The 14248-nt window shown below is 47.1% G+C and overlaps 4 protein-coding genes across 4 annotated transcripts; 3 read left to right on the top strand and 1 right to left on the bottom strand.

Moving 5' to 3' along the window:
• Positions 1-1442: 1442 nt before the first annotated feature.
• Positions 1443-2803, top strand: PAAG_03593 (CaaX prenyl proteinase Rce1; the record flags this gene model as incomplete). Its single annotated transcript, XM_002795002.1, has 4 exons — positions 1443-1494; positions 1542-1624; positions 1787-2167; positions 2267-2803. 4 exons carry the CDS (start codon positions 1443-1445, stop codon positions 2801-2803), a joined length of 1053 nt encoding a protein of 350 aa, XP_002795048.1.
• A 912-nt stretch (positions 2804-3715) lies between these two features.
• Positions 3716-5604, top strand: PAAG_03594 (hypothetical protein; the record flags this gene model as incomplete). Its single annotated transcript, XM_015845017.1, has 4 exons — positions 3716-4141; positions 4321-5044; positions 5364-5520; positions 5583-5604. The coding sequence occupies 4 exons, from the start codon at positions 3716-3718 to the stop codon at positions 5602-5604; spliced, it is 1329 nt and encodes a 442-aa protein (XP_015701991.1).
• Positions 5605-8186: 2582 nt separating this feature from the next.
• Positions 8187-11275, top strand: PAAG_03595 (leucyl-tRNA synthetase; the record flags this gene model as incomplete). The annotated part of the gene is made up of 3 exons (XM_002795004.2): positions 8187-8660; positions 8775-8915; positions 8972-11275. 3 exons carry the CDS (start codon positions 8187-8189, stop codon positions 11273-11275), a joined length of 2919 nt encoding a protein of 972 aa, XP_002795050.1.
• Positions 11276-11872: 597 nt separating this feature from the next.
• On the bottom strand, positions 11873-14010 carry PAAG_03596 (hypothetical protein; the record flags this gene model as incomplete). Its single annotated transcript, XM_002795005.1, has 4 exons — positions 11873-12946; positions 13026-13405; positions 13466-13632; positions 13691-14010. 4 exons carry the CDS (start codon positions 14008-14010, stop codon positions 11873-11875), a joined length of 1941 nt encoding a protein of 646 aa, XP_002795051.1.
• Positions 14011-14248: the final 238 nt, after the last annotated feature.

Here is a 14248-nt window from a genome sequence, read left to right on the forward strand (position 1 = left end):
ATTGGTTATCAAGGTTTTCTATGTTCAGCAAAATAGGGGTTCGAAGTTCGCTGATACATGCGAAACGGCCCCGGGAGACCATGGGATGAGGGATTGGTTGCCGTTCTTTTCAACAGGAAAAAAAAAAAAAAAAAAAAAAGAAAAAGAAAAAGAAACCGGAGAGTTTGTTGATAACGAATCAGCCACACTGGGAACTCTTTTGATGCGTTTTCCTAAGTGCAATGGTACTTCAATAATCCTGGCGAATCATGAAGTATACCCAAAGAGTTTTGGACCTGTTCGCCCCAAACACAGTGCATGTCACAGATAGCAGCGCTTCCAATTGATACGAGAAATTGTTTCTCAGTTAAAGACATGTTTGAAGTCCCCATTAAGGGAGAGTGAAGATTGACCAAGGAAATGCGGACTATTTTGTTATATCTGAGGTTGCTTCATGGTTCTTATTGCCCAATAAACGTTAATAATTTTGAAGGATCCCTAGAAATATACTCGGAGGGGCATGGACTTCAAGACTCAGCCATGTAATTAGCTCCTCGACAGGTGTCAAACGGCAGCCAGAGCGGCTACTTCTAAAAAGATCCACCAAACAACGCCACAATGCGGCTATTGAATATCCATTTGCCTCATATCCTCCGAATTTGGAGATTTCTTGCCATGCTCATGATGTTACAATGCTGATTCTTGTTAAGTACGTATATTTAGCCAACGCTAGCCATTCGAAAGCTTGGGGATGAAACGGTCGATCCATTGGCTATAAGAGCCGGGTGAAATCCGCAGATATGAGGGGGGAAGAAGCAAAGGGTTTTGAATTTGAGTTACGGCGGTTATTCGCTATTCCTCGAGTCCGATAGATAATAAGGAAAGTATTTAGTCCAAGCGAGCGTCGAACGCTATAGTTACCATCAGAGCGACGTAAAGAGATGGGTGGAATTTCTTTGGATACTCCCACAACCCAGATCCGGAGAAGTGTCAAGTCTTACGGTCGTTAGTTAAAGTAACTGGGCGAAATATGAGGGGATGAAAGATAGACCCTTGGGGAGCCTTGGCTAGTTATTAGTTGACCAGTTGACCCAATGTTGCTGGTTCCCCCCGGTGGCTGACAATTGCTGACGGGCGAGCGCGCCAAGACAACTCGAAACCGCGTTGTTAATTCCAACCTCCACCTCCGCTTTCTGCTGAGACAAAACCAGCCAGCCAGCTTCATCAACCGATGTCATTGCAAAGAGCGGACGGCATCTCCCCCCGGTAGAAGCTCAATAGTGGCCCTCTCACGGCAATCGATATGCCAATTTACCCACTGCAGCAGCGAAATCCGGTTTGATTGGTCAAGGGAGAACTCGGCGTGCGGGCTCCGACCCACATCTGTGTATCAAGGAAGATAATTAATTGCTGGAGAAGTTCCTTTATTATTGGCTGGCATATTGGGTCGAGGAGGAAGCAACATGGCACCCACAGGATTGATTGACAGGCTTAAACACCTGTACAGCAAAGACGGTATATTTCTTTGTGTTTGCTCTTTTTCTGAAATTCCCAACCGCTAGATGTTCTCCTTCCTGACACAGTCCCCTTCGGCTTAGAAAAACCGCAGCCAGTGCTTTCAGTATACGCGGCTGTCATTTTATCGGTATGCTTCTTTTTATTGACTTACATTTAAATGGTTTCTGCTGTCCATCTGAAGTATTGGATACAACCCGCTGTCTTGAAGAGCACTCCGCATATCATCGTTTATTCACCATTGCATCTAAAAAGCGCAATCTCTTAATTTGACTCATCCTTTGAATTTTAGGTGATCTTTACTCTGCTCTATGTTATACCATTCTACGTCTCTCCCTCAACCAGGCCATCTCCAGCTCTCAGCCGAGATGCACCGTCCGTGATTAAAGCTCGCATTCGAGCCGTCACCACATCATGCTTTCTCTCGAGTCTCGGGTTATTCTGCTACTTTGTATATAAAGCCAATTACGCGCCCTCAGAAGCCCTACGGTTGTTAGGATGGTGGCCGATGGGGCCGCTGGAAATCGGAAAATGTCTGCTGCTCACCACACTTCTTTTCATGGGCCCTCTGTTCGAGGCCGGGATTGTCGAGGGCGAGTGGAGAGATTGGATTCGTGGAAGGCGAATCGCAGAAACGCTGGGAGGGTGGATTGGCTGGAGGAATTTCGTCGCTGTGAGCTCTCTTGTTGGCCGGGATAAACACCCCATGCTGCCCCCCCCCCCCCCCCCCCCCCCTCCTCCGGCCCAGTTATAAGTTTGTAACATCCCACAGGGCCCCATCACGGAAGAAGTCATCTTCCGCTCCATAATAATCCCCCTACACCTCCTAACCGACCTCTCCCCAACCCGAATCGTCTTCACGACCCCTCTCTACTTCGGGATCGCCCACGTCCACCACTTCTACGAATTCCGCCTAACCCACCCACTCACCAACCTCGCGCCGTCCCTAGTTCGCACCCTAATCCAATTCGGCTACACCACCATTTTTGGCTGGTACGCAACATTCCTTTACCTCCGAACAGGCTCTTTGCCCGCAGTAATCATGGTGCACGCCTTTTGCAACTTCTGCGGCCTTCCGCGGCTGTGGGGACGAGTCGAAGCGCCAGCATCTGCAATCCCCATCATCACCCGGGGCAAGGAGGATGTGGATGTGGGATCCGATCACGTTGCCCATAAGCCGCTGAGTATCGGGTGGACGGTTGCATATTACATTATTTTGGTTGCGGGGGCGTTCGCGTTCCATTTTCAGCTGTGGACGTTGACTGAGTCACCGCATGAGTTGGCATCTTTTACGGCTAGTGTCAAATAGAATGGAATAGAATGTTTGATGCTGGCGTGCACGCGTACATGTATACGATATTTTCTTCCTTCCTTCCTTCCTTCCTTCATCTTCCTCTTCTTCTTTTTTTTCTTTCCTTTTTTTTTTTTTTTTTTTTTTTTTTTTCAACTGGCATGGGATAGAATTTGCAGGATAGGGCTCAGTTCATCTCCAGAATGGGGTTCAAATTAGTTTATTACCTTTATTTACCGATGGACGGGTTGAGCTGAGAGATTACATTATGTAGCTACTTGATATGATATATGGAGAACTAATTACATCTGTTATGGTTTTTTTTTCATCAAATACAGTATTGCTGATATCCATAGAGTGCCAGTTGGCTTGTGTACTCTCTGGTTCTTAGGCTTTTCGGTCCTAATCGATCTCTAATTTTCAAAAAGAAAACTGTGTAGTTACATATCGAGAATACAGCAAAATTTGGGTATTATATTTCCTGTTGACTTGACCGTCTGCCACTTGAAGATACTACAGTTGGGAGTCGAAGTGGAGCATCTTGTCTTGTCTGGGATATGTAAATGTTAAAACGCGGATTGAGATTTAGGTTAGAACCAAGCTTCGATGTCATCTCGGAACATCGGCTCCACAGAGTCCACACCTAGCATTGCCGTTGCAGTAAATAACGAGGGAGTATAAAGCAAAGCATTGAGTCCCAGACGACTTTCACGGCCTATGCTACTGAATAACAAATATATTTATAGGAACGCAATTATGCCCGTCAATCTAATTCCAATGCGACGAGATTTTTGTTGAAAACCCAGAAGAAAAGCAGAGAGACCAGCTCCTCAAATAGTTATTAATCACTTAACCCCCTTCTTTCACCCAGCTAATGCGACATCAGCTTCAACGATCCCTCAAAAGAGTAGCAATAATAGAGACCTCACAATGCCACCCAGAAGCAACTTCTCACATACCATCCTCCGCACAGTCCATGTCCATGAAAGCGCAAAAACCTTCACCGTCCCCTTCCCCTTCACAACAACCCACTACCCCCAGCTCCGCCAACACAGAAGCGCCCGCAACTCCTTCTCATCCCGCCGTATAAGCATTCCCCCTCCCTTTCCCGTGATACCCTCATGCCCGGAGCCCACGTGTCCCTGCGCGCCCATGCCTGTGATGCCTGAGGGACTGGAGATTGACCATGCGCAAAATCTCAATGGGACTATGGCGCCGTATGCACAGCAGCTGCTGGTATCGACGGGGCGGGTGAATTGGAGGAGTAGGATTGATGAGGACGGGGAGGGGGAGGGGTGGGGGATGCTGGTGAGGGGGTTGAAAGGGCTTCTAGGGAGGGGAGGGAAGTATAGTGATGTGAGTGCGCTGTTGTTATGGAATGCAAGGGGAGGGGGGCATGGGGAAGTGTGCTATCTATTGGTGGTGGCTTTCGCCATGGAAGAAAATGAAGAAAGGGACTATGGAGCATAAATATATAACCTGGTGTGAAGGTAACCCTTAAATATGAGCTGCGCTAACAACCGTGGACGAAACAGCCCTACAACAACATCATGATTACAAACTCCTCCTTTCAACCCGCACAAAGCCAAACGGACACCGCCCAAGCCTCCGCCCTCCTCTTCCCCTCCTTCCGCTACTTCCCCGCCATCCCCCTCGACCCCAGCAGCCTAGAAACCTTTACCCGCGCCTACCTCCTCGCCACCTCCCTCCACTCTGCCCACGACGTCCTCCCCGAGCCTCAAAAGACCCTCCTGCGCCGCGACCCGTCCCTCCAACCCTCCTTCACCCCCAACATGACGCAGATATACCACTCACCTACAGTCCTGATATGCGGTCACGGCCACCGCGACCAGCGGTGCGGAATTGTGGGTCCGCTGTTGCAAGCTGAGTTCCGGCGTGTGTTGCGCGCGAAGGGTTTTGTTGTTGCTGTTGGTGGTGGTGGTGATGGTGGCGCATGTGGCGATGGCGAAGGCCATGGAAGTGGTAGTGGGGAGTTTGTGGATGCGATTGGACGGGCGAATGTGGGGTTGATAAGTCATATTGGCGGGCATAAGTTTGCGGGGAATGTCATTATCTATCTACCGCCCTCCGCGACGGTTGAGGGTGGCAGTCAGGAGGATGGAGGGGTGATGTCGTTGGCTGGGAAGGGGATTTGGTATGGGAGGGTTGAGCCGAGACATGTTGAGGGGATTGTGGAGGAGACAGTGTTGCGCGGGAGGGTTATTTCTGAGCACTTTCGTGGAGGCGTTGGGAAGGATGGTGAGCTTTTGAGGTTGTGAAGGGGTGAGGATGGGGATATTGCCTTCAAGGGGAAGTTGTGTATGATATAAACTATTTTGGAGATGCATTGGTTAACACAGGGATATATTTAGATCTAGATAGATATATATTTTGGTGAGAGATATTTGGTCTTTCTACGGGGCATTAGAGTGTTTATTATTGCTGTTACGTTAAGAGTCCTGTACCTGGTTTTTATATTCGGTTCAGGGGCAAGTTCACAGAGCCTGGTTCAGGGCGGAAGTATGATATCATTCAACTATTTGGGGGCCTGACCTGATCTGAAAACTAAATCTTCTAGGAAGTGCCCTCTTTTTCACCCTCTTTTTCACCGCACCGTCTGGCGATATTGAGTCCTCCCAGGACTCGTTTGGACGCTGGGTGCACTATATGAAGCCGCATGATTCACATGCCTCTCATTCAGGGGTATACGCAATATCCAACCTGCAGCTCACTGGGTTAGCCTTAAATACACCCCCTAATTTTTCTTTCCACATCATAACATTACCTTTAACTCTAGGACGCAAGATATTGGCGACTAATTCTCTGAAAATGCGGAATGAACATTCCTGGATGCCACAGAGTATCTAGGGCTGTCAAAGGATGTGGCAGACGACGGTTTAGCAGCTTGTAGTCATGGAGACTGCTTTTCCGCAACTCGCAGTTGGCCTCGCTCCCTAAACATGCCCAGTGGTTGATGCTGATGTGAAGTTGATAAGCTTGATATCAACAACTTCTACTAACTAACTAAGCTTTTGCGGAGCACGACAGTGGCTGAGATTCGACCTCGCCTTTGTAGTTTAACTAACTATTGGTTGGCTACCCAACAACGTTGACATTTGATTTCAACCACCAAGTTCAGTCTGAAACCTGCCGACTGAAAACCACAAAATTATTTGGTAATCCGTCAGTTACATGCGAAAATCCACAAACAAGAAAACTAGGACAAGACATGGAGTCTCAGCCGTGGAGCGTCTCCAAGGGGCATGGGTTGGCCAACCCTCCTTGCCATTGGGGAATATGTCTTGCGAGTGATAGTTTTATTCCAAGTTAGATTTCAGCTGTGCATGAGGATGTTAGCCAACTACAGCGTCTTGCGATAAAGCACGGCTACAAGACAGGAAACCTTCAGTAGCCTTTTATCATTTTGCAAGCTTTTGAGAACTTCGCTTAAAAAGTTGACGGGTGCCATTCCTCAACCTTGCATCAAGGAGTGCGTATACCTTCTTTTCATTATTGGAAATGCGCGGCATGTGAGAATCTCAGTTTCTATTCAGAAGTTCCTTGGAAGTCGCTGTCGCTTGAGTTTTGCTCTGCTTCTCTATTATCCCATCTCGGGTGCCACATATTTCGAATGGACAGAGCCTTTTGAATACCGAAACAGGCCTACTTTACAATTCGCACGTTTTTCCGGGAGATTAAAGCCTGATTTCTATAATTTGGGAGAATGTTTGGTCATAAATCATGGTGCTTTTCAGTTTTACCGGCTTTATGCTGATACGGAGAAACTAGATCCTGTCCATTATTCGGACGCTGTGAATTTTCTTCACACGACCATATTCTTTCACGGGGACGACCCAGCATAACTTCCCAAATATCTGCACGTTATATTTCATTGAAATAAACCCCACTGTTCGAATGCCATTGCAAGGCAATTGGAAGAACCTTACACAAAACATGACGGAACTTTTCAGATCATACTACATCTTGATGATAGCTGGAGTTTATAATTGTGGGCATTTTCATTGCTATGCCCTCCTCATGGAAGGTAAATTATCAACACCGGTGTTTTGCATCGCGAGGCCGTCCGCCACGACTTAAGAGACGCCGCATCTCGGGAACTGGTGCGAACATAACTCCTCTTCGTTTTAGGAATTGTGATATTTCTCTCAGATATAAAGGGGCAGTTGTTCCTCTCAATGAAGGAAGTGGTTATTGTTTAACCAAAAGTCGAGGATATTGGTCCTGAGAGATTCTAGCTGCCTCTCTACTGCCGAGAGCCGAATTTCTTCTTCGTCAGCAAATCAAGGTACATGATTGACATCTGGATAATATCATCTAAATATTCTGGATTTCCATACGCTAATAACAAATTTATAGCCCCTTACATATACCAGAATCTTGGTCAATCAAATTCCTGCTTGGAGATTCAGGAACGCATTCCGAACCACGCTGCCTACTAGCAAAAGGTGTGATAATTTCCTTGACGTGACGGAAAGACAGAACGGGTGGAGTACGCGCTTGCTGACTGCTGTAGATGTGTCACGTAGGGATAGTTCTCCGGACTGAGTGTGGGGCACCCGGAAAGAAGATAAGACCATACTTAGTAACGCTGCTAAGCAAACTGGTATACCGTGTTCGCTCCCACACCTTCCATTTTCTGATGGTGAAAATTTCTGGAGGTCTTTGTAGGTGTGCCTGCGTCAAACCCCTTTCTGATGACCATGAAATGAGGAGTTACATCTCTTTAAAAGCAGCTCTCTTTGTGTTCTTAGCTGGCTGGTGAGCTTCGTCCGCCATCTGGCTGAAGGCTTTCATTTTCCTTAGCTGGTGGAATAGTTGGTGGTGAATGGCATCTAGAAGGTTTTATGGGCGAAGCAATAACGGTCCCAAACTACCACTATCATTCTTTCAGATCTGACATATCTAATGTGATATTTGTGATATTTTACGACATCTTGATAATCGTCCTATGAGTCTGTGTAGACATGAATTTAAGCAACCGAGGTAGTTGCCTCTTAAAGTTGAATCCCTAAGGAAGTGTGAAATTACTCTAGTATATGCCCTTGGAAAATCCGCGACAATAGCTAGTACGTAAGGATCACTCCAGAGGTATGCACATTTTAGCCTTCTCTATTTGACTGTCAATAATCGCAATTGAATTTCTGGTTGTTCCGAAGATTCCAAGATTACTGACAGTCTGTTAAATTAACGATTTTCCCTTGCAGATTGTTAGATCTATAACCGCTAGGCTCAAAACAGACTAGCACGCTCCAGCTTCAGTTTCTGCATTTTTTGAGACTTCGGGGTTTATTTCCTCAACTGCGGGTCACATCGACAAATCAGACTCATTTTTGGATGGCCTGACCAAGGATTCCTGGGACGAGGGCGCTAAGGGGATGCCATGTCTGCCCATATGGCCTTCCGCCTCTCTCTCCTTACCCGACAATGGGGCCGATTCCCCCTCTCCTCCCTGCCCGTTCGACCCGGCCTCCGCGCCGCATCGACCTTCCCGCGGAGGCTAGACCTGCTAGCCGTAGATAAAAAGTGGAAAGACAGATGGCGGGATGATCCGACGGCACATTTGGTGAAGAACCATGGCAAGGAAAAAGCGTACATCCTTGCGATGTTCCCTTACCCGTCCGGTACGTTACATATGGGACATCTACGGGTTTATACCATTGCAGACATGCTTGCTCGTTTTAAGCACATGAAGGGATACGATGTGCTACATCCTATGGGATGGGATGCGTTTGGACTTCCGGCAGAGAATGCGGCGATCGAACGGGGAATTGACCCCGCCCAGTGGACGATGCAGAATATAGCCAATATGAAGGAGCAGTTCATGGCTATTGGGGCGCATTTTGATTGGAATAGGGTATGGTTAGATATGTGGGGATGTCTCTTTCTTTGGGCCTTTTCGTGTATATTGTTAGGGGTTCTCTATATATTCCCTGTTGCTGATGTTGTCTATGGTGCACGAATGCTGTAGGAATTGATGACCTGCTCTCCTGAGTTTTACAAACACACGCAGCGCTTATTCTTGATGCTATATGAACGGGGACTGGCATATCAAGCAAAAGCCCTGGTCAATTACGATCCTGTCGATAAAACTGTTTTGGCAAACGAACAGGTATGGATAGATTATTATTATCCTATGGGAGTACATTCTGATGTGTTTTACGCTAGGTGAATGCAAATGGGTGTTCATGGCGATCTGGAGCAAAAGTTAAAAAGGTCGAGCTGAAGCAGTGGTTCTTCCGCATCACTGCTTTTAAGGAGGCACTACTCAAGGATCTTGATGCGTTGGCAGATGGGTGGCCTGAGCGAGTGTTGTCCATGCAGAGACACTGGCTGGGCAAGTCCACAGGCGCGCATATTAAATTTCTGGTTTCCGCCCCAGACGATAATTATGACATTCAAGTGTTTACTACGCGCCCGGATACCCTCCATGGCGTCCAATATCTTGCTTTGTCAATAACCCATCCATTGGTGGTGAAATTGTCAAACTCGGATCCCGGGCTAAAATCCTTTCTCGAATCTGTTGTCTCTCTTCCACAGGACACAAAGGCGGGCTATCGACTTCCAGGAGTAGTGGCCGTCAACCCTCTCAGTTCTCTCGAGGCAAATCCTTCCCTACAATCGTCGATCCCTGTATACGTCGCGCCGTACGTTTTGGCAGAGTACGGCGAAGGTGCGGTCATGGGCGTGCCTGGCCATGATTCTCGAGATTTTGCATTTTGGAACGAAAACTCGGAATCCCAACCCGTGTCGTTTGTTATAAAGCCAAAGTCTTCCCAGGAACATAGAGTCTCAGAATCATCAACTGGAGAGTTAAAGCCATTCTCTGGGAAAGGGATTTTGGCAGATACCTGTGGATCTTACGGTGGCATGGCCTCTGACGAGGGTGGGAGTAAGATCGTTGCAGACTTGAAAAGGCAAGGGAATTTTGCAAATATCGCGGAAAATTGGAGACTTAGGGATTGGCTAGTTAGCCGACAGCGATACTGGGGAGCTCCAATCCCGATTATTCATTGTGATTCGTGTGGCCCAGTTCCTGTTCCAATTGACCAACTCCCTGTCGAGCTTCCCGTAATTGGAGGTGACGTCGGTCTTAGAGGCAAACAGGGAAATCCATTGGAATCTGCTGAAGAATGGCTTCACACCTCTTGCCCTAGCTGCGGAGGAGCCGCTAAAAGAGAAACCGACACAATGGACACTTTCGTTGACTCCTCCTGGTATTTCCTAAGATACCTTGACCCATTCAACAAAACGGCACCCTTCTCCGCTTCGATCGTCCAGCCTGTCGATGTATACATCGGAGGAATCGAGCATGCAATATTACATTTGTTATACTCTCGATTTATCTATAAATTTCTGGCAACTACTGAACTGTTCCCTAAAAAGCTACCAGGACCCGCAGCGGTCATGGAACCCTTTCTCAAACTTTTATCACAAGGGATGGTTCATGGAAGGACATATTCTGACCCGTTGACAGGTCGCTTTTTGAAGCCATCAGAAGTTGACCTATCAAATCCTGATGCCCCTTTGATCAAGGGCACCGGGATCACCCCAAATATAACCTTTGAAAAGATGTCAAAGAGCAAACACAACGGCGTGGACCCTACCACATGCATCAACACCTACGGCTCCGATGCAGTCCGCGCACATATACTGTTTTCCGCCCCTGTCAGCGAGATTCTTGAGTGGGACGAGTCAAAAATTGTCGGTATGGAACGGTGGTTTAATAGACTGTGGCGCGTCGTATCAGACGCACAAAATTCTTTGGAAAGTTTCTCGCTCTTGAGCAAGGAATCTCTGAAACACTTGAATGATATCCGCCTGCTAGACCTGAACAAGATATCCGATGACGAAGCCAATATCCTCCTCACGACACACGATACCATTAAATCCGTTTCCCACTGCCTCGACGAAACACCCTACGGTCTAAACACCGTCATATCTGATCTGACTAAATTTACCAACGCGCTAGCATCCTCTTCCCTCCCCGCAACTGCGTCATCGCCACCTTCACAAACCATTTTGTACATCGCACTCTCCTCTCTTCTCCGACTCCTAGCCCCCATCACCCCCGCGCTCGCCTCTGAATGCTGGGAACATCTACACAGCTCCATCCTGACAGCCCCGGTTCCATCACCTCCACCTGCAGATGCAATCCCATCAATCTTTTCCTCTCCCTGGCCCACGCAATTTCTCTCAGAATACGACGTCCAAACCCTCCGCGCTCGCAGTGGCAAAACCGTTGCAGTACAAATAAACGGAAAACTCCGTTTCAGCACAACCATTCCATCTCCGCCCGATGACGGATCTGCGTCGTCGAAGGATGTGTCCCCAGAAGTGAAAGAGTGGATTTTATCACACCTCCTGAAATCCGATGAGGGGAAAGTGTGGCTGAGAAAGAGGAATGACTGGGAGAAGAGGAAGCGGGTTATTGTTGTGGGTGGTGGGAAGGTTGTCAACGTGGTGTTTTGAGCGAGAGTGGCTGGGGGTTTAACATGTTGCTCTACCCTTGATGACTATTTGAGGGGACAAGTTTATTGTATAAAATCCGTACTTTCCCTCTTCCCACCCTTTCATTTCTTGTATAACTATCAGTGTATAGACGCTAATTGAATGACCTATGGTTGTAGGTACGGTTGCTAAAAATGTATTCTGTGGTCAAATGACATACAAGGAAGAAATGGGTAGTGGTAAGTAATAAGTACAAAGGGCGATGTCGGTTGTTTCTGCATGTTGAGTTGGTTAATCGTGAAATGATAATAAAACACCCATGATGGTTACAGATAAGGAATAGATGCGGTTATATAGAAAGTAGAAAAGGAATGAATAATACAGGACATAGATACGATAATAACCGCCGGTGGAGATACAAGCTACTAGAGCATGGTGTTCTGCACGGCTCAGAATACGGTTGTTATTAAAGAGTGATGTCATTGAGTCGTTTGATGGAATCAATGTTATGAGGAGTGGCAAATATGGTATTGGAATGGAGTGGGAGCTGTTCTTTGAATTGGTGGGTTGATCAGTGAACTTGAGAAAGAAGAAACCGTAGTTTTCATTAACTGAATGCTAAATCCAGTGATCAGGCTCCCTGAAAGTTTTGTTTGGTAAGATGGATATGGGGTCGGGAAGTGACCAGAGAGGTTGTAATGGCGGAGGAGATGCGAAGGCCGAATCAGCTAAGAGGAATGACTGGCTAGAAAAAGTAGTATCGGCTGAAGTGGCCGATGATGGGGTGGGCGGCAGATTTTTATTAATGCAGGCCGGGTCTATCCGCCGCTTCGTTGGAGGGCTCCTTTGTCGTGAGTTTTGACCGATGAATTCTGGGCTTGGTGTATTTTGCCTTTGGGGCGATACTCTGCTCATACTATCATCTCCGTCGATTGGGGGACCTGCTAAGACTTCACCAAAGGGCTTCGGATCTCTCCATAAGCCTTGGAATCTTGATGCTGTTGGAGTTGAGCCATTGTTAGGCGATGAATGAACCGGGGCCACATCTTGGACGAGAGAAAAGGGTAGGGTCATTGTTGAAGAGTTTTGATGTTGCATAGGCCCAGGCATTGCGATGTTGCTGAGTCGAAGGCCAATTTGCACCGTGGCTGCACTGATGTCAGAGGAGAAACGTCGATGGCGTGCATAACTTGGTCGAGGAGGAGCTAGTATATCCTCACGACTCGTATTAAAGTTCAAAATAAATCGTCTTGTTTGGCGGGAGGAATCTCTTGCGGGGAATAGGGAATAGTTGGACGGCTTTCTTGAATGCCTAGCACGGTGTCGCGGCGCAGGGACTTGGTTCAAAATCGGTTGAGCCTTCATTGGCCCTGTTTCCTCGAGTCCGTCGTTATCAAGAGAAAAATAGACCTCCTTTTCAAAATAAGGCCTTTTGGGATCTTCCGTAACAATGGGTGTTGTAATTTGAGCCTCTAGAGCAAGCTCTGTTGAGTCGACTCTTTTCAAAGAGTGCTTCATCCATGCCGTGGCGCCTGGGCCGATCATCATGTTCCCTCCATTCGCACGCAAGAGAAGGTAAATGAAAGCGTAGACAATACCGAATGAATTCAAGGCCACGGAGCCCATCAGAGTCGAAGAGTTGTTCGCTATTCGCCAAAACGTGTCTTGTACCCAGAAAGGGAGTACTAGGGTCTTCTTATGATTAGTCACAGGAGCAAAACCCCTTCAACGACCCAAGGCAAAAAAAAAAAAAAGGTTTGGTATGGCTTACAAAAACTATGGTCGTGCCGGCCAGGTAATACACGATGCTGCTGGCGGCAATTCGATCGTGAGCATCGAGTTGCGCAGTCCTCCACAGCCTTATTGACAAGGTGGTTCCATTCACGATGTAGCAGACAATTAGACTGATGGTTAGCCCCAAGCCGATGTCAGACCAGTGCGCCGTCAATTGCAATAAGGTCGCCAAGCACCTCTCCCTCTTTTTGGTGTTCGCACTGGATGGTATCCATGTCAAGAGAAGCATGACAGCAACAAGAACCCAACATATACGTGAGTTCCATCGGCCTTTGGCCGCAAATCTAGATGGCCTAACAATTCGAATAACAGTTTCCGAGGTAAATATCAGTACAACGTAACCTATGACCCACGCAACTACATAATATCAATGTCAGTCATGTCTAAACACTGGGGGAAATAAGGAGTTTTAATCACCTGTCCATGTAATCTGTGAGGAGGCTGAACACCCTTTTGCAAACACGTCTTTGAGCGCGGTGCTCTGGACACCCAGCAACACCAAACTCTGACAAATTGACGCAAATGACAAAATTAGAGGGAAAGAATGAGCTGGAAGAATGTGGTGGAAAATCTCGAATCGCCTCCTATTCACGCCGTGAGTATGTAATAAGATTGGTTGGGGCGAAATGGGCGGTTTCTAACCTCATCTTCGGCCGGTAGACCTCCCTTGACGACTTCCAGCTGTCATACAGAATACTTAATATCACCAACATCGACGCTGCCACACTGAAAGACGCTGTGATGATGACAGAAAAGCGGTTTTGAAGGTTAAATTTCAGAAGTAAGGCGTTTACAAGACGATTTCCCTCCAAACCACCATTTCCATCTTCACTCCCATGCCCAGTTCCATTGCTGAGGGGGTTTATCGCATCTCCAAAGCCACTCCCTGAGTCACTCCCAAAACCTCTGAACCCGTTTCCGTCACGGTACATGTCATTGCCAAAGTGATTTGGTTGATCCATGTCAGTTAATGATCCCCCATCTGGGATCGCTGGGAAAAAAAAACTGAATCAAAAGAATGGCACGCTGGTATCCAGCAACAATGACGGATGGTTAAAAAAAAAAAAATAAATAAATAAATAAATAAAAAATAAAATAAAAAAAAATGGAAAAATTGAAAACTTGAAAAATGAATGAAGTATAGAATAAAGAACGAGTGGGATAAGATGAATAGTCGGGAACAGGAAAAGAGGGACTTGA

Source organism: Paracoccidioides lutzii (genome assembly GCF_000150705.2).
Source record: "Paracoccidioides lutzii Pb01 unplaced genomic scaffold supercont2.7, whole genome shotgun sequence".
Taxonomy (NCBI): Eukaryota; Fungi; Ascomycota; class Eurotiomycetes; order Onygenales; family Ajellomycetaceae; genus Paracoccidioides; species Paracoccidioides lutzii.